This window comes from Apium graveolens, chromosome 2, assembly GCF_009905375.1.
Source record: "Apium graveolens cultivar Ventura chromosome 2, ASM990537v1, whole genome shotgun sequence".
In the NCBI taxonomy this organism is placed as follows: Eukaryota; Viridiplantae; Streptophyta; class Magnoliopsida; order Apiales; family Apiaceae; genus Apium; species Apium graveolens.
In genome coordinates this window covers 103,417,437-103,435,701 of record NC_133648.1, presented here as the reverse complement: position 1 = coordinate 103,435,701, position 18,265 = coordinate 103,417,437, and the positions used below count along the sequence as shown (strand labels likewise).

General features: G+C 35.4%; 2 protein-coding genes across 2 annotated transcripts; one reads left to right on the top strand and one right to left on the bottom strand.

Moving 5' to 3' along the window:
• Positions 1-2,405: 2,405 nt before the first annotated feature.
• LOC141707705 (inosine-5'-monophosphate dehydrogenase 2-like) lies at positions 2,406-5,060 on the top strand. The gene is made up of 4 exons (XM_074511032.1): positions 2,406-3,625; positions 3,964-4,143; positions 4,250-4,507; positions 4,734-5,060. Exons 1-4 carry the CDS (start codon positions 2,627-2,629, stop codon positions 4,803-4,805), a joined length of 1,509 nt encoding a protein of 502 aa, XP_074367133.1. The 5' UTR covers positions 2,406-2,626; the 3' UTR covers positions 4,806-5,060.
• An 8,922-nt stretch (positions 5,061-13,982) lies between these two features.
• LOC141707703 (ent-kaurene synthase-like 1) lies at positions 13,983-17,957 on the bottom strand. Its single transcript, XM_074511031.1, has 14 exons — positions 17,712-17,957; positions 17,437-17,528; positions 17,046-17,334; positions 16,779-16,959; positions 16,449-16,666; positions 16,223-16,343; positions 16,000-16,097; positions 15,703-15,929; positions 15,504-15,616; positions 15,313-15,411; positions 14,997-15,212; positions 14,732-14,873; positions 14,383-14,628; positions 13,983-14,285 (listed from the first exon to the last, which is right to left on the bottom strand). The coding sequence occupies exons 1-14, from the start codon at positions 17,785-17,787 to the stop codon at positions 13,983-13,985; spliced, it is 2,421 nt and encodes an 806-aa protein (XP_074367132.1). The 5' UTR covers positions 17,788-17,957.
• Positions 17,958-18,265: the final 308 nt, after the last annotated feature.

The following is an 18,265-nucleotide window of genomic DNA, read 5'->3' as shown; positions in this document are numbered from 1 at the left end:
TTTTAGGTTTGTTTAATTTCAATAAATGATCCTATTAATGTGCCATTAATATGTTATCTTTTATACTGAATTTTAATTTTATTGGGTTACCTTTTATATAGATTAATATGTTACTTTTTACATAGATTAATATGTTACATTTTTATGTTTGGATCATCAGTGCCTTGATTGAAGTTTTTTTTACCTTTAATTGGGTTCATTAGTGCCTTGATTGAAGGTTTTATTCGTACCTTTTATGGGTGATCTTTTGGTGGCAAAATATATGGCTTTTTTAGAGAAAATTGAGTGCCAATTTAAATTTGTTTATTTATGTCTAACTAAAGATTTTCTTAGGTTAAATTTTATTTATTTTCTTTCCTTTTTGAATAATTTATCGAATATGATTTTAATATATTTTTCTGGTTCACTTGTTTTGTTTTCAGGATGCGGAAAAGAGTTTTAATGGCTAATCCTCTTATCAAACGTTTAAAACACAATCATTTATCCAGGGACCACAGATCCGAAGAATTTTCAGAATATAATAGATGGTTGTAAGAGATTTAATGGAGGTTTTTTTATCAGATTTAAAGCTTAATAATCAACCAAGATCTCAGATTACAAGATAATTTTGAATATATGTGAGATTGTCCGCGCAATAATCATACATTGATTTACTTAGTTTTGTATATAATATATTTTTAGTGGGTACTATTTTTCCCCTCCTGAGTTTTTTTCCCATTGAGTTTTACTCTTGCAGGGTTTTAACGAGGCCTTTTGTGGGTTATCTTATCGGATATTAGGGCAATATTGTCTAAGTTTATGGGAGCACTTGCATGTTTTTCAGTTAGATGATATACTCTGATGAATGAAGGAAACTATATCCTCCGAGTTGTATTCTTGATATTTATCAATGGAAATATATATATATATATATAATGCAAAAAAAAAACTAGATCGTGTTTGCAGGAATATAAGGGTTTCTCTACATTAGTTAATTATTTGTTCCTTTTTTGTAATCGACAATTTCTTATACGCTGTGAAATGCCACATACATTCTATAGATATCGATACATGAATATGGATTTTCTTGTAAGTGGAATCAGTTGGATGAGTTTTGTTGTTGTATGCTCAGCTACCACCATAATGTATGTGGTGTATAGTGAGAATAATGCCATCTAGACTTTGGAAACAATATACACGTAAAACATAATATTATATTAATACATGAGAGAAACACACGAGGCTTGCAATATATGTACAAAAAGATTAAGGGATTATGTATTTAGATCTCTAATGAAACAAGAAGAAAACTGTACGCAAATCACTTATTATATAATAGACAAATCTGCAAAGATAATGTTCTCCGAGGGTCTAATTTGGAGAGTAAAAAAAATCTAGATAACCAAGTGTACAATGCAATTTCATGTATCAAATTTTTGTATAATCATTAATCAAATGTGAAAATGCGATTTGTTTAGATAAAATAAAGGGTTCTCGGGATCCTTTTAAATTCTACCTACGTACAAAAGCCTTCATACATGTTAATGTTAAATTTTTAGTGCAGAAAAGTTTAATGAAGTTTGTCCCGCAATAAGGCTAATAATTTTTGAAGTATGAAAGAAGATTAAAATTTTGAATAATAACTAACAATTATTTACCAAATTATTTATAATACAAGTCAAAAAATAATTCTATCCAATAAATCTTGGTTGTCCCTTACCTTGTTCTAGTATTAACTAACTTATAACGAGAATAATTTATTATAAAAGATTAAATCTAATGTAACAAATTAAATTTAAGTATTTAATGTTAAAATAGTATGAAATATACATAAATTTAAATATAAATTAGGTTGGGGCTTACAATCTCTTGATCTAAATTCTGGGATTTTCACCAACTTTTGTAATTTTTTAAATTTGATATTACAATAATATGGAATATATTTAATACTACACATAGTATAATGTTATCTTATATATTGAATTTTCAATGCAACTAATTTCATTATTAATTTGCAGAAATTAAAAGATCAAGTAAGAGTAAGAAAAGATGCATGAAACAGTCCCCGAGCTAATAATTTCAATTTTTTAAAAAAAAGTTCTAAAGCTAGGCTTGTGAAATGAACTTATGAGCTATTATTTTCTTTTTAATCGGAAGTAGTATGCATCCGCTATCGTTCGGGTGCACACATAATCATAAATTCTTTCGTGACGTTCGAACTTATGACCAAAAGTACAGTGAATCATTAGAGTAAAAGTATAAATTATTTTTATTTTCACAATATTATTCTCATCGCGGTTAGTTCAACCAGTCAGTAGTATATTTGAAATTATTTTATTGAACTAAAAATAATGGAATCAAAATATTATTACCCTATCTAATGGAAAATGGTGTTATAAAACACCCCGAAACACCTCGAAGCCGAGCATGAATAGACACGCAGTACAGTACAGGAGTACTAAACTAGCAATTTGAGTTTGACAGCCTCCACTCGACATCTCAATTCTCAACCCACGCAGCTCCACGTCACCTCCACAAACACAATTCACATTTGTCTTCTTCTTCTCCCTCCTTACCAATTAAAAACACACACTCAATCACACACTAAACCCCTCTCTGCAATCAAAACCCTAGTTTTTCTTCATCAATGGCCGCCGCAACTACTTTCGAAGACGGCTTCCCCGCAACAAAGCTCTTCAATCAAGGCTTCTCCTACACTTACGATGACGTCATCTTCCTCCCTCACTACATCGATTTCCCCACCGACTCTGTCCAACTCGCCACCAAACTCACTCGCAATCTCAATCTCTCTATTCCCTGTGTTGCTTCGCCTATGGACACTGTTACCGAGGCTTCTATGGCGGTCTCAATGGCGGCTCTTGGCGGGATAGGCATTGTGCACTCCAATAATTCGGCAATTGAGCAGGCCAGTTTGGTTGAGTTTGCGAAAGCTCATCGTATTCCGTTTGTTAATGACTGTGTGTTTAAGTCTCCGAATGATGATATTGTTTCGGTGGATGAGTTTTGTGATTCTCCGTGTGTCTTTGTTACGGAGACCGGGACTCGAACCTCGAAACTTTTAGGTGTTGTGTATAAGTCCGATTGGGAGAAATTGGGTGATAAGAGGGACGCTAGGGTTTCGGATTATATGGTTGAGTCTGTTATTAATGTTCCGTCGACTTATGATTTTGATGATGTGGCGGGTTATTTAGCTGCCAAAAAATTGGATTTTGTGCCTTTAGTTAAGAATGGGGAGGTTTTTGATTTGGTTAGTGTTGGTGATGTGGAGAGGGTTAGGGGGTTTCCGAAGACGGGGGCGTTGCCTTCATTGGGGAAAAATGGGGAGTTTTTGGTTGGGGCCTCGATTGGGACGAGGGAGTCTGATAAGGAGAGGTTGGAGCATTTGGTAAAGGCTGGGGCTGATGTTATTGTGTTGGATAGTTCTCAAGGGAATTCGATTTATCAGATTGAGATGATTAAGTATGTGAAGAGGACGTATCCGGAGTTGGATTTGATTGGTGGGAATGTGGTGACGATGGCTCAAGCACATAATTTAATTCAGGCTGGAGTTGATGGGTTACGAGTTGGGATGGGTTCGGGTTCTATTTGTACTACTCAGGAAGTGTGTGCTGTTGGGCGTGGTCAGGTGATTGATTATATTGTTAACGTTGTGATTATTAATCAAAGCTGATGTTTCATTTTACTTGTATTACTATGGTTATCTTTGTTGAATGCTGATGTGAAAACTTTGATTCGGAATTGTGTTTATAGCTGTGATTATATGTGTTGCCTGGTATCCAGTGTCCCAGTTATTTAGGATTTTTGCATATGAGTATGGCCACTAGGCTGCCATGGTTATGACTACAGTTGTTTAAAATAAGAAAGAGGATCATTACCAATTAGATTTGATTGATAATTTTGTGGTGCACACTCAAGTAAATAGTTACACATCTTTGTGCTCATTATCCTTTGTTCTACTTGTAGGCAACTGCTGTTTACAAGGTCGCATCCATTGCTGAGCAAAGTGGTATACCAATCATTGCTGATGGTGGCATTTCGAATTCTGGGCATATTGTCAAAGCTTTGACATTAGGGGCATCCACTGTGATGATGGGAAGCTTCTTGGCTGGAAGCCGTGAAGCACCAGGAAGTTACGAATATCAGGTGAGCCTAACAGCCATATTTATATGCAGTGGATGTCAACTCTAAATATTTAGCAAAAAAAAAAGGATGTTAACTCTAAATTGTTTATGAAATTTCTCCATGGCAGCATGGTCGTCGTGTCAAGAAATATCGAGGCATGGGTTCTCTAGAAGCAATGACTAAAGGAAGTGATGCTCGATACTTGGGCGACACAAATAAATTGAAGATTGCTCAGGGGGTTGTTGGAGCTGTTGCAGACAAAGGTTCTGTTTCTAGATTTATTCCATACACAATGCATGCAGTGAAGCAGGGTTTTCAGGATCTTGGTGCCAGTTCTCTTGAATCTGCTCATAGTCTTCTAAGATCAGGGGTTTTAAGGCTAGAGGTATGATTTATAGATTTATTTTTTCAAGCTACATTACTGGTTTCTTTGAGATATTGAAGTTACTGACACAAGTACCCCCTCCGTGGAATCCATTGTTTTTCTTCTGTGTTTTCTTATCTAAATACCAGTTACTAAGATATAACAGAAAGTGGATTAACAAATGAAAATATTTTTACTAGTCTATAAGCATCTAGAAAGTCAGTTGTTTCTTCTTTTTACTGAACAGGTTCGAACTGGAGCTGCACAAACTGAAGGTGGCATTCATGGATTGGTTTCTTATGAAAAAAAATCCTTTTGAGATCTGGAGTTTACTGCTAGTTCCTTTTGAAGTCCCAAGTCTCCAAAATTCCAATCTTTCTGCTGCATATTGTAATATTCACAACAGTGTGTCAGTTGTTCTTGACTAGTGCGAGAAGATATCGTGTGGGCCTGGCTTTAGTATGAAGGAGGTTTTGATATATTTCATGTTTTGCTGTAGAACTTGCTTTTTCAAGCTCCCTTAGTCAAACATCGGACTTATGAAACTTATGCACACATTGTTGGGTTTGAAAAACTCTTCTGTTAAACACAAAAAATAGAATTACATGTAGAAGGAATAACTCACACTCACCTACAATACAAAAACAAATCCATTCTACTATATGTTTATCTATCCAGAGGAGACTCTCCTTCTATTCTATTTAAACTGAAATGAACTATGTTATTTATAGCCAACCTTCATGCTTGATGTGTGTGAAAAAGGTGAGCAGCTTGTTGTGTGAAACGTTGAAACCATAATTGTTGAACCGTGTAATATTAAATGTATTCAAGCTGTAATTTTCTTGAGGAACGGGAATGCAGCTGGACTCTACAATTCTCCCCGTCCAGCTGTATCTTGAACCATCGATCATCTATAATCCATGCCAATTATGTCTCGGCATAATCCTATCTTTTCTCGGGTAACCGCTTTAGTTGACATGTCTGCGGGATTATCTTTTGTGTGAATCTTGACTAGTCTCAACAGTTGTTTATTAATCACCTCACGTATCCAGTGATAGCGAATGTCAATATGTTTCGTCCGGGAATGGTACATTGAATTTTTGCTCAAGTCCAAGGCACTCTGACTGTCACAATATACCTTGTAATCATCTTGATTTATACCCAGCTCCTGGAGAAATCGCTTTAACCATAACATTTCTTTTCCGGCTTCAGCTGCTGCAATGTATTCAGCCTCTGTGGTGGATAGTGCGACACAGCCCCCCTGCAAAAGTGTAAAGAAAACCTGAAGTAGATTTTCTACTATCAATATCCCCGGCCATATCTGCATCTGTATATCCCTTCAGGACTGGATTAGCTCCCTCGTAGCATAAACACAGATTCGTTGTACCTTTAAGATACCTGAGAATCCACTTAACAGCCTCCCAGTGTTCCTTTCCAGGATTTGAAAGAAATCGACTAACCGTTCCAACTGCATGAGCAATATCCGGTCGCGTACAAACCATAGCATACATTAGGCTCCCTATTGCTGAAGAATAAGGTATCTTTGACATTTCCTCTATCTCTTTCTTAGATGTGGGGCAGGATTTCTTGCTTAGTTGGAACTGGTTTCCTAATGGAATGCTAACTGGTTTGGCTTTATCCATGTTGAATCTTTTAATCACTCGTTCAACATACTTCTCCTGAGATAGCCATAACCTTTGGTTCTTCCTGTCTCGAACTATTTGCATTCCTAAGATCTGTTGAGCTGGTCCTAAATCTTTCATATCAAAGTAGTTGGAGAGCTCCTTCTTCAACTGGCTTATTTTTTGTTGCATCTTTTCCTACGATCAACATGTCATCGACATATAATAACAGTGCAACAAAATTACCATCTGATAACCTTTGAAAATAAACACACTGATCTGTGTTAGTTCTTTTGTAACCTTGACTCCCCATGAATATGTCAAACTTTTTATACCACTGTCTAGGCGCTTGTTTGAGACCGTACAGACTTTTCTTCAACTTGCAGACAAGATTTTCCTTTCCTGAAACCTCAAAACCTTCTGGTTGCTCCATGTATATTTCTTCATCTAGATCACCATGAAGACATGCTGTTCTCACATCCATCTGTTCAAGCTCAAGATTCAAACTAGCTGCTAATCCGAGAAAAACACGAATTGAAGTCATTTTCACAACCGGTGAAAATATTTCACCAAAGTCAATTCCTTTCTTTTGAAGAAATCCTTTGACTACCATTCGGGCTTTATGTTTAATTACAGTTCCAGAGCCATCTTTCTTGATCTTGAAAACCCATTTATTCTTCAAGGCTTTCTTTCCTTTAGGAAGCTCCACTAAATCCTATGTACGATTTTTCTGTAGAGATTCTATTTCCTCCCGCATTGCTTGCATCCAAGCTTGCTTATTTTCAAGAGATATTGCTTCTTGAAAAATTTCTGGCTCCCCCTCTTCAGTAAGTAGGAGATATTCAGACTCTGGATATTTTCTAGATGGAATTAATCCTCGTTCGGATCTTCGAACTTCTGGACTTTGATTTTCAAAAGATGAATCATTTTCTAATGCTTCTGACTGTTGGCTCTCCCCCTGATCAAAATCCTCGTCTTCTTCCTCGTGTTCAACTTCCGGGACTTCTTCAGGCACCTCGTCATTTTCTTCTGGTGTTGAGATAATATTATCTGAACTTCTGGAATATTTGTCAGTAGTTGTTGCGGAACTAAAATCATAAAACTGATTCTCATAGAACACTACATCCCGGCTACGAATCACTTTCTTCATTTTTGGATCCCACAATCTATATCCAAACTCAGGATCTCCGTATCCAAGAAAGATACATGTATTTGCCTTGAAATCAAGCTTCTGCCTCAAATCCTTGGAAATGTGTACGAATGCTTTGCACCCAAATACTCTTAAGTGAGAATAATTGACGTCTTTTCCGGTCCATACCTTTTCTGGAATTTCAAAATCTAAAGGAACTGATGGTGACCTGTTGATTAGATAACAGGTTGTCAACACAGCTTCGGCCCAATATGGCTTTGGTAATCCTGCCATACTAAGCATGCACCGGACTTTCTCAATAATGGTGCGATTCATTCTTTCAGCTACGCTATTATGTTGTGGGGTTCTTGGCACAGTCTTTTCGTGTTTGATGCCATGTTCAGCACAATATGATGAGAACTCTCGAGAGCTATACTCGCCTCCATTATCCGAGCGAAGACACTTCAACTTGTTTCCAGTCTCTCTTTCAACCATTGCATGAAATATTTTGAAGTGATCGAACACTTGATCCTTCGTTCTGAGACAGTAAACCCAAACCTTTCGTGAAGCATCATCAATGAATGTCACAAAATACCTGCTTCCGCCAAGTGATTCTTCTTCAATTGGTCCACATACATCCGAATGAACCAAACTCAATAACTCTGATCTATGCTTTCTCGTGGAACTAAAAAAAAACTCTATGTTGTTTCCCGAAAAGACAATGCTCACAGGAATCCAAGACCACTCCTTTTGTAAAACAGATAACATCTTTCTTGGCGAGAGTTGTCAGACCTTTCTCACTCATGTGGCCTAACCTTTTATGCCACAAGTTCATTGATGTTGCTTCTTCAACAGTATTGAGACTCGGCTGATATTTCTTCACATGAGTTTTATACAGAGTACCGCACATATGTCCTCTTGCAATAACCATAGCTCCTTTTAATAGTTTTCATGAGCCATTTTTGAATTGACTTTCATATCCATGACAATCAAGAGCAACTCCTGAGATAAGATTTAATCTCAGGTCAGGAACATGTCGGACATCCTTTAATATCGGTGTACACCCAATGCTGGTTTTCACATGTATATCACCACTCCCAATTATGTTTGAGAAACTGGTATTACCCATCTTGACAGCGCCAAAATTTCCAGATTTATACGTGACGAATAAGTCACGGTTTGGAGTGGCGTGAAATGAAGCTGCCGTATCTATCACCCACTCAATGTCATGATTTCCTACATGGAGACAAGTCTCTTCTCCACATAACACAAGTGCAATCTCTGATGATACGGTGACCATGGTTTCACCAGCATCCTTGTTGGAACCCTCACTGGTTTGCGACTGCTCCCTGAGCATCTTTCGACAATCTTTCTTCCTGTGCCCGTAAATACCGCAATAGTTACAGTTTCCGTTGAACCGCCTTGCATAGTCAACATATTTGTTTCTTTCTTGGGACTTCCCTCGTTCTATTGACCTTCCTCTGCTTTGACCTCTACCTCTGCTTCTGCCTCGGGCCCTTGTTCTACCTTCGTACCTGCCTCTATTTTCAGAAACAAGAGCGTAAGAGTGATCTATGCCAACTTCTTTCCTCCTGGCTTCTTCGTTTATTAGGGCGTCCGTGACCATCTCCATTGTCACTTTGCCACCGGGGGCTGAATTGCTAAGAGTAATAACAAGTGTCTCCCAACTTTCAAGTAGAGAACTCAGGAGTAATATGGCTTGTTCCTCGTCTTTAAGACACCATTCTGCAGCACCGAGTTGGTTCACAAGATCCTGAAATTGACTCATGTGCTCGGTTATAGACGTTCCACTCCGTAACTTGTGGTTCACTAACCGTCTCATTAGTAAGGTTTATTACGAGCCGTCTTTGCCTGATACATGCTCTCGAGCTTCTCCCAGAGCTTATAGGCGTTGGATTTTTGAGAAACATGATGAAAGACACTGTGGTCAATCCATTGTCGAATTTGCGCCACAGTCTTCTTATTCATTCTTGTCCAAACATCGTCCGTCGTTGTGGTAGGTTTCACGCCTTTATTTTCCAATGGTTCTGCTAAATCTTTCAGATTCAGCAAATCTTTCATTCTTGGCTTCCACATATTATAATTTGTGGGCGTAAGTCGAATCATCGTCTCTGAACTTGAAGACTCCATTGAAAATACACCTAATTTGCTTTAGACAGAATTTCTGAAGCAAAATTAGGCCAAAAGAAAAAATAGAAAAAATCACAGTACAAGCTTGAATCTTCTTCAAAGCTCTGATACCACTTTGTTGGGTTTGAAAAACTCTTCTATTAAACACAAAGAATAGAATTAAATGTAGAAGGAATAACTCACACTCACCTACAATACAAAAACAAACCCATTCTACTATATGTTTATCTATCCAGAGGAGACTCTCCTTCTATTCTATTTAAACTGAAATGAACTATGTTATTTATAGCCAACCTTCAGGCTTGATGTGTGTGAAAAAGGTGAGCAGCTTGTTGTGTGAAACGTTGAAGCCGTAATTGTTGAACCGTGTAATATTAAATATACTCAAGCTGTAATTTTCTTGAGGAACGGGAATGCAGCTGGACTCTACACACATTACCTTTTGCCTAGTGTGTACAATATACAATGTACAACTGAAAGGAAAGAGTATTGCACCAAGTTGATCATATTTCTGTTATTAATGATCCTGCTGTATTTTCCTGGAGTGAGCTAGATAATCCGACTGTATTTTTTAAATGTTTTTTGGGTAGATGATCCTGCTGTAGTTATAGATCAATCACAAGGAAAGTCTATCTTGTCATGCTATGTGGTTAGGTTTTAACTATAGGCTCATCAGCCTTTTTACTTTCAAATACTCCTATTGTGTTACCTCATTCTAATATTGCAAAATTGGGATCAAAGTTTAGTTATATACTGAGCAAAAGCTTTTTAAAAATAACTTTTCCTTTCTACTTCCTCGTCTTGTTAAAACTTTGGAAGTTCTTCCAATTACTTCCAGATGCTGTTGTGTGAAATCCTTAGGATAAGAGGGCAAAAGCTATTGTCGATCTTGGCGACATGAATATGAACACATGCTTTGTGTTGAGGCTGCTGCAGTAGAAAAACCCATCACACTGAAGCCTGGTGAGAAGTGGAGAGGAAGGCAGGAATTCTCTACTGTCCCTTCAAGTTACTGCAGTGGGCAGCTTGATCTGCGGAAGAGTCATGGGCAGTTAAAACTCTATCATGCTGCTCTATCTCATGTACAGGTCATCTGTTGCAATGTGGTTTGGAACCTGACATCAACCTTTGGCAAGGATTTCTTATACTACTTTATTTCTTTAGTGACGCCTGTTTGTTGTTGAACTCTTTTGGGTATAAATTTGTGGAGCATTGTTTCTTTTCACTACATCTGTTTCATACTTGAGAAAGTTGATGGTTGAGCTAGTAGTACTTGTATTTTGTGGTTGGTATTCGTGATTTCAATATAACTCCCCTGTTCTTCTCTGTTTTAAATAATTGAAACGGTAGAAATCATAAAAAGACTGCAAAGTTTCACTTCTTCTGATATCAGGTATTTCTTTACTACTTTATAGCTGTGCTATTTTCTTCTGGTTGAAGACTTAAAGCTGTAGTCTTGTTATTTATGCATGAATAAATAGTAAATTTAACCAGACACATCTCCCACAAGTTATTTTCAGTTGTAAAGTTGTAACTGGTTATTATTTTTATATCTAAATATTTTAGACAATTTGATTACACAATATTTGTTTCTTTGCAAACAGTTTTTATTTTTAGTTGCAAGTTGTAACTGTTTAACAATTTTGTATAAATATTTAAACATTTTGATTATTCAATATTTATTTATTCACAAACAATTTTGAACAATGAAGCTCATGATTCGCCAGTACAATTGTGTTTTTACTCGTTTACTGGTTGGTTCAAAATTAAAAATAACAGTATCACATTATTATTTGCATAAAATTGAAGCTCATAATCTATGCAAAATACAGATCTAAATATAATTGATAAAATGATGTTAAAATATGTAGTTAAAAAAAATCGAAATTAAGTGTAACTCTAAAATTTCACCGTATATTTCTAGTTATACATGCACCTAATTATTTACTTATACAAATCTGACATGTTAACTTACTAATACAATTATTTTAAAGTAAACTAACGTTTGAATGTTCAGCAACAAATAAAAATTGAAGGAAAATAAAATTTACACAGAGTAGAATTTATTTTTTGTTAGTTGAGATTTTATTACATAAAATTTTAAAAATAGTTGTATAATTTTTTAGTAAGTACGAAGATTTGGAACCTAAACATGGTTTCACTTATTAGTATAGATAGTTATAGTTGATAACCTAAACACGGGCTCGAGACTAAAAATATCGAATTAATATTTGTAGAGAATTATTCATAATCTGTGCGAAACACGAATTAAAATTAATATATTAATATCAAATATTAAAATTAGTACTTGCAAAAAATAGTTATGTGGTTAAAAAGAATTGAATCAGTTATGAAATTTTACACTATAATTCTAATTTTGCATTGTTTTACTTGATATAGAAATCTAACATATTAATTTTATTTGTGTAATACAAATTGTATTTCTATCTTACGAACCAAATATCTGTTCTTTAGATAATTTAATATTAATTAATATTATTTGATAATTATCTTATATTTACTTTTTTCAATATAGTTTATTTATTATTATCTAATTATCGATAAAAATTAATTTACAACTTAAAAGTAAATAAATGTTATTAAATTTAATTTAATATTACTTAATATAATCTAAATACAGCCCATAAATTTGTTATTGTTAAATATGTTTTTTAATTTTAAGTTAATAAATGTTGTAATGGACAGTAAGATATACGATCGTTAAATCAATAATTTCCAGTTTAAAAGTTAATAAATGTTACTAAAGTCATTTGCTATTACTTAATTATTTTTAAAATAATATTATTCCATTTAAAAGTAATCTGACACTATGATTGTCACTAACTAATAGAAAATAAAGTTTATAGAGAATAAAAGTCAATTCGTGTTAATAATTTATTTCGCAGTTAGTAGTTTTTCAAAATAAAAGTAAATATATGTTATTTTACTTAATTTAATGTAACTTAATAAATTTTTAATATAACTTTTAAGTAAATAAAGTTTACAGAGAATATAAGTCAATTCGGTTTAGTAATTAACTTATTAGTTTGCAAAAAAAATAAAATTTACAAAAAATGCAAGTCGATTTGTGTTAAAAACAAAGTTTATAGAATAAAAGTCAACTTATATCTAAAATTTGGTACTTTTACACCAAATTATCCATGATTTAGCTTATTAATATAATAATAAAGAGTATAGATAGCAACTGAACAAGCTCTTCCTATGAAATTGGATTCTAATCAGTTTACTGTTAAGCTCAAAGCCTTGCATTTTCATGTACACTTCCAGTATTGTGTCCAATTTTCCGAGCTTTGCCCATCTGATGAATGAGTGCAGAATATATTGCATATCGAGGATGGGTCTTACACTTTCATCTCTTGGAAGAGCTTGGATCCAGCATCCAAATGGCCTGATTCAGCCAGGTTTGGTACCATTACCTCCACGCTTTCATACATTTCAAATGCTTTATAAGGAACCCTTATTCAAAAAAGAAGTTATCAAACTATTTATACGCATCAGTGTTTATCTTAGAACTAAACTCCTGAATTTTCTTAAAACAGAACGCTACCTTAATTTTCTCGGCTTTTGCCAAATACTGAGTAAACCTATTGTATACCCATCAAAAATATTGTCTTGTTATCAGTAACATATCAAGTATGTTGCATATGTATATATATATATATATATATATCCCGGTCTGAGATAGATGATCCCACTGTACTTTCTAATTATTTATCTGATAGATGATCCCGCTGCTATTACAAAGTAATCACATCAAAATTAAAACTTGTCATACTATTTGTCTGAGGTAGATTGCTTGATTGACCATTATATCATTTAACATTTACCCTGGGGATCTGTAAATTTCTTCATTTGTAAAATGTACGCAACATTTCCAAATTGTTTGATCATATTTACACAGAAAACAGAAAAGAGAGGTTGGTTGCAACTTGCAAGTTTGGAGTTTGGTTACCCGTGGTAGTGAAATGGTTCCGTTTTAACTATAGGCTCATTATCTTCCTTTGCTTTCAAATACAACTTTCGTGCTTCCTCTTCTAATATATGGGCAGTAAGAAGTGTAAACCTATATTACCGAAGCTTCTGAGTGTTAAGAATTGAGAGAAGCAGAATAAGAGGAATACAAAACGTTGATTTCACTGCTGAAGTGGGATTCTTGAAAGTATAGTGAGCAAAAGCTTTCTTAGAATAACTATAGTTCCATCTATAATTATTCAGTTCATATACATATTTTTTCCACTGCATTTTTTTTTCTTTCTACTTCCTCTTTTTGTTAATTTATTGAAAAATATTTTAGTCCAATTTATTTTATGGGTTTCTCTGTTCCTGAAAAATGCAGACAAGGTGCTAGGAAAGGGAAGTACTTGCTACAATCTGAGAGAGGTTCGAGTAAAGACCAATAAGTAGAAGGCGGGGAACTACGGCACTGTCTCAACTAGATGGAAGAGGTGAGCCGGTTAAAACTTTGTTTATATAAACTAAGAAAATGTAGAGTCACGGGATGACCATAACCAAATAAAACACCAATTCATTTTTGCGACAGAATCCCTGATGTTTTTGTTTCTGAAATACACTGTTACAACTGTAATCGGGTAATAGGTTTGTAAATGATATCCTTGACAGCCCCAAACATGTCTTCTGAGGTAAAGCCATCATCTTTCATGTAAAATTGGTGAATCACTCTGCACATTTTCCAAAACAAGTCTTTGCAACTTCTTGGGACCAGACTGTCCTTTTCTTGCAGAACTAGTTTCAGTAATTCTCTCCTCTTAAGCTTGATTGTGCACTTAATCTCTCTAATAGCATCTTCTTCGGTAGCAACATTAGTGTGAATCATGTGCAAAGAAACTGCATTGAGTTTACCTTCCTTGGCTTCTCTCTGCAAACAACACAGGGATAACATTTTTGTCTAGTACATGAAAAGTGACATAAACTAATACTAGGTTTTACCAACTATGTTCACCTATATCAAGTACCTTAAAGCTTTGAATGTCATTAAAGAGACGTCCACAAGTGCTCATTAGTTCAAAAAGGCGGCGGAGTTCACCAGTTTGAACGAGTTCCTCTGATAGTCGAGGACCAACAAGGTAGATAGTTGGGAGAACAATCGGTCCCGCGGCAAATGATATAAAACCATTTGCCATATATTCATCCAACTTTGGCACATAACTATCCCTAACCCATTCGGCTTCCTTTAACGCAGAATTAAGGAATTCTAGCCACTGCAACACACAAATGTAATACACAAAATTTGGCAAATCAACTTGGTATTTATTACTTTGCCTTGGATAGAAAGAGACGGAGAGAGTAAATTTTATATCTTACAATTTCGATAATGTGAGTTGTCACATGCCGTGCTTGCCATTTAAATGCAGTTTCCCCAATCTCGCAGATAGTGTGGTGAAGAGCTGAAAATATGATGCGAACATGCTCGGAACAGCATTCAGTTTCTTCATTTACATCCCATCTGTTGATCATGTGAATTGCACCAACACTTTAGCATCAAAAGCATCGACAACGAGACCATGAATAAATGGCAGAGAAGGGTTCGCTGAATTGAGAAAAAGATAGTGTGGAGAAAGAAAGATACTTTTGGAGCAGCTGAATTAGGTTCAAGAGTTCCTCCATGGTGCCTTGTATGTCAAAAAAATCATCAACCACGGTAGCTAGGATGCCATTTTTCGCCCATGAAATGCGTGCATCACTTAATTCAGGAGAAAACAGGCTAGCAGCAGCAGAAAAGTAACAATAAGCTGTCTTTTGGCGGGCAAACTTTAGCTTGTCCAAGCTATTTTCTACTACCCAGCTGCGAGCATAACATAAGTAGATAATGCATCATGCTCATAAAACTGCTTGTAGAAAATCTTGTCCATGCAATCATTCCTAAAGCTATAAAACAAACAAACCTCTCCAGATGTTTGAGTTCTTCCCGGTGTATAGATTGACAAACATTGAAGTCTTCCACCGCAAGTCTTGCAAAATCGGCATTGCCAATATTTGGCGAACTACCAAAGCAATGTTAAGAGACAAAAAAAGGCTTTAGTAACAATGATAGTTGTAGCTTACACATCTTAAGCAAGTAATGAATCCTTTTTACCGGTAACAAGTTTTAAGAATTCTTGTACTATCTGCAGTATACTGCTCAATATTCCTCCTATTGAGCATTCGTTCAATATTTGAATGAAAAGGGAACTTTAATGCATCATGCACCTGAAATCATATTTTAAGTACTTGTCAAATGTTTGATGAAAACCACAAAATACCTATATAACTGAACTCATTCATCACACAATTACCTGTTGATATATTGATCGACCATATCTATCTAAATGAACTGATTCATCACACAATTTCTGTTCTAGGAAGTTGTAAGACCATGCATTTTGTTTGTCAAGAGATGGGTCGTCTGAAGTTATAATTGTCTGTGATGCCCTATACAATTCAAGCACTTCACTTGTGTCCTTCAAGTGCCCGCCATGGGAATCGGAGTAACACTCTCTCTTGGCAATCCGACTCAATTTATCTGCATAACCACGTATCAGGCCTCAATATGTTAGGGATATATTGCATCTTCTTAAAATTCGACACTGCACCTGACAACACATCATATCCATTCATTCGTAACATTCGAAATGCCAAGGCACAAGTTTCCACATCCATGAATATTTCTTCATCATCCTCCAACCACCAACTGTATTTTGACAAGTGTCATTACAATAACAATTTAAACACTAGTAAATTAGTATGCTGGATTTTAAGAGAGAAGAGGGGGGTGATCAGATAATTAATTATATTCATTAATCTCCAAATATTTACCTGTATGCTTCATCCAAAACACTTGTAATTTCCTCCTTAAAATGTCGATCAATTCCCAGCCTTTCAAGAATGTTTACCATACAGAGATGAACGTATATGTCTGAATCAGGAACTGTTGGAACTGAATAATATTGAAAACAGTAAGAACTTAACATTAAATTTCTTATATATATATAAAGAGACATGGACTCGACACATGTTATTAACAACCATAACAATACTTTACCTGCATTCCCAAACTTCTCCAAAAGGTGGAAGAGGTAATTATAACAACCGGTATTTTGAATGTGAATCAAACAAGCAGCTGTTGTCGATGGTGAGTTGAGCAGTGATCCGTCCTTCCTCTGATATTTCATTACCATATCCCAGTTATGTACATTTCCCATTCCTTCTGAGAGATATGCTAAATAGGCTTCACTCTCTGGTGAATTTATTGTAGAGTATCTACACGAACACAGTACACAAAATTAATTGTTCTTTTGTTCAATTTTATTCATCAAGAGTATACAATAACACAACGTGAGTAGTTGATTCTGAAATAAGTACTAGCATATACCTTCTGATTTCTTGGGCCCTCTTATTCAACATGGTGTCTAATACTGCTTGCTCTACAGGAAGCTTCAATCCTAAATCATTAGCATACTCGAACATTCCAGGAAAAATGATGTCAAAACCGATTGGTGAACATTGATTCTTGTCAGTAGCAGAAGCAAAATTTGATTTGAGAAACTGCAAACCTACAATACGAAATACCAAACCCTTTATGGTTAACAGTGATAAAAGATATTGTGTGCTAATTAAGAAACTAATAAGAAACCGATACCTTTGTTAATTTGTTCTTGGCCCAAGTCCCATCGCTTTAGTGCAAGAATGCACGCCAATGTAGAAGACAGATCATCTTTGAGCAATTGCACACCGGGTCGAGGAAGACCCCAGGAGCCATCCTTTCGTTGATTTTCCAATATCCAATTCACACAACCAGAGAAACAAGGGGCCTGGGAATATGGAGAAGGAACCATCGCTACCCAAGCCGTGTCATAAGCTGAAACTGATACTTCAACCTTGGTAAAAAGCCTCCTAATTCGCTCTTTGCTTTCCTCAATATTACAGACCTACAACATATATATTTTTACAATTTTATATGAATTCATCAATCATCGGCATGAACATTGTGAAACTGAATAAAGAAATATATTTACAAGAATCATACATACTAAGAAATCAGAGTTAACTCCTGCAGAAAGTTTAATAACTCCAGATTCCAGTGAGGCTGCACAGAGTTTTTTAACTCCAGACTCCAGTGAGGCTGCAAAGAGATTTAGCATGTGATCATTAATTAATGTATTCCTTAGAGACTAAGCAGCAGTGCAGCGTACATTAGATTACATAAATAGTTGAAGCCCAATTAACATCACTGATTATTGCTAACCCAACTTCCAACACAGTATGGGTGCTTAAATTATAAGGGGGTTACAATACAAGTACATACCTGCAGAAAAGGATGGGTAGGAAGAAACAAGGGGTTTATGGCTAAATATGTAAGAGTTGGGGTGAAAGACAGACATGTTTTATTGGACAAATCACCTTTAATTTTGTCTACCCACTTTTGTTCACTCAACATATATAGTATCTGATCTTTTCATGTCCTAAAACCAGGGGTGTTATGATATATAACTGCCTACTCCTCTCAAATATTCTTCGTTTAACGTTTTATATTGTGGTTTCTTCTACTTTCTCTGAAACTGTGACTTCTGTGATGCCAAGTTGGATGATTTTTTTTTTAGAAATTTGATTTTGTTATATAAGATTACTTGCAAGTTGTATCATTAAGATTTTATTACATGCATGTGTACACGTCCCTGTGCCCGCGTAAACAATTTTTTCAGCCTGCATCATCATGCGCGTAAACTAATTTTTTCAGCCTGCATGAATTTATTCCAAGTCTAAACTATAGTGGGTACGGGAGGATCTTTTAGCTAGTTGCTGATTTGTGTATATTTATTTAGCAAGTCCGCATGAAATTCAATTTGTGTTTCAATGATT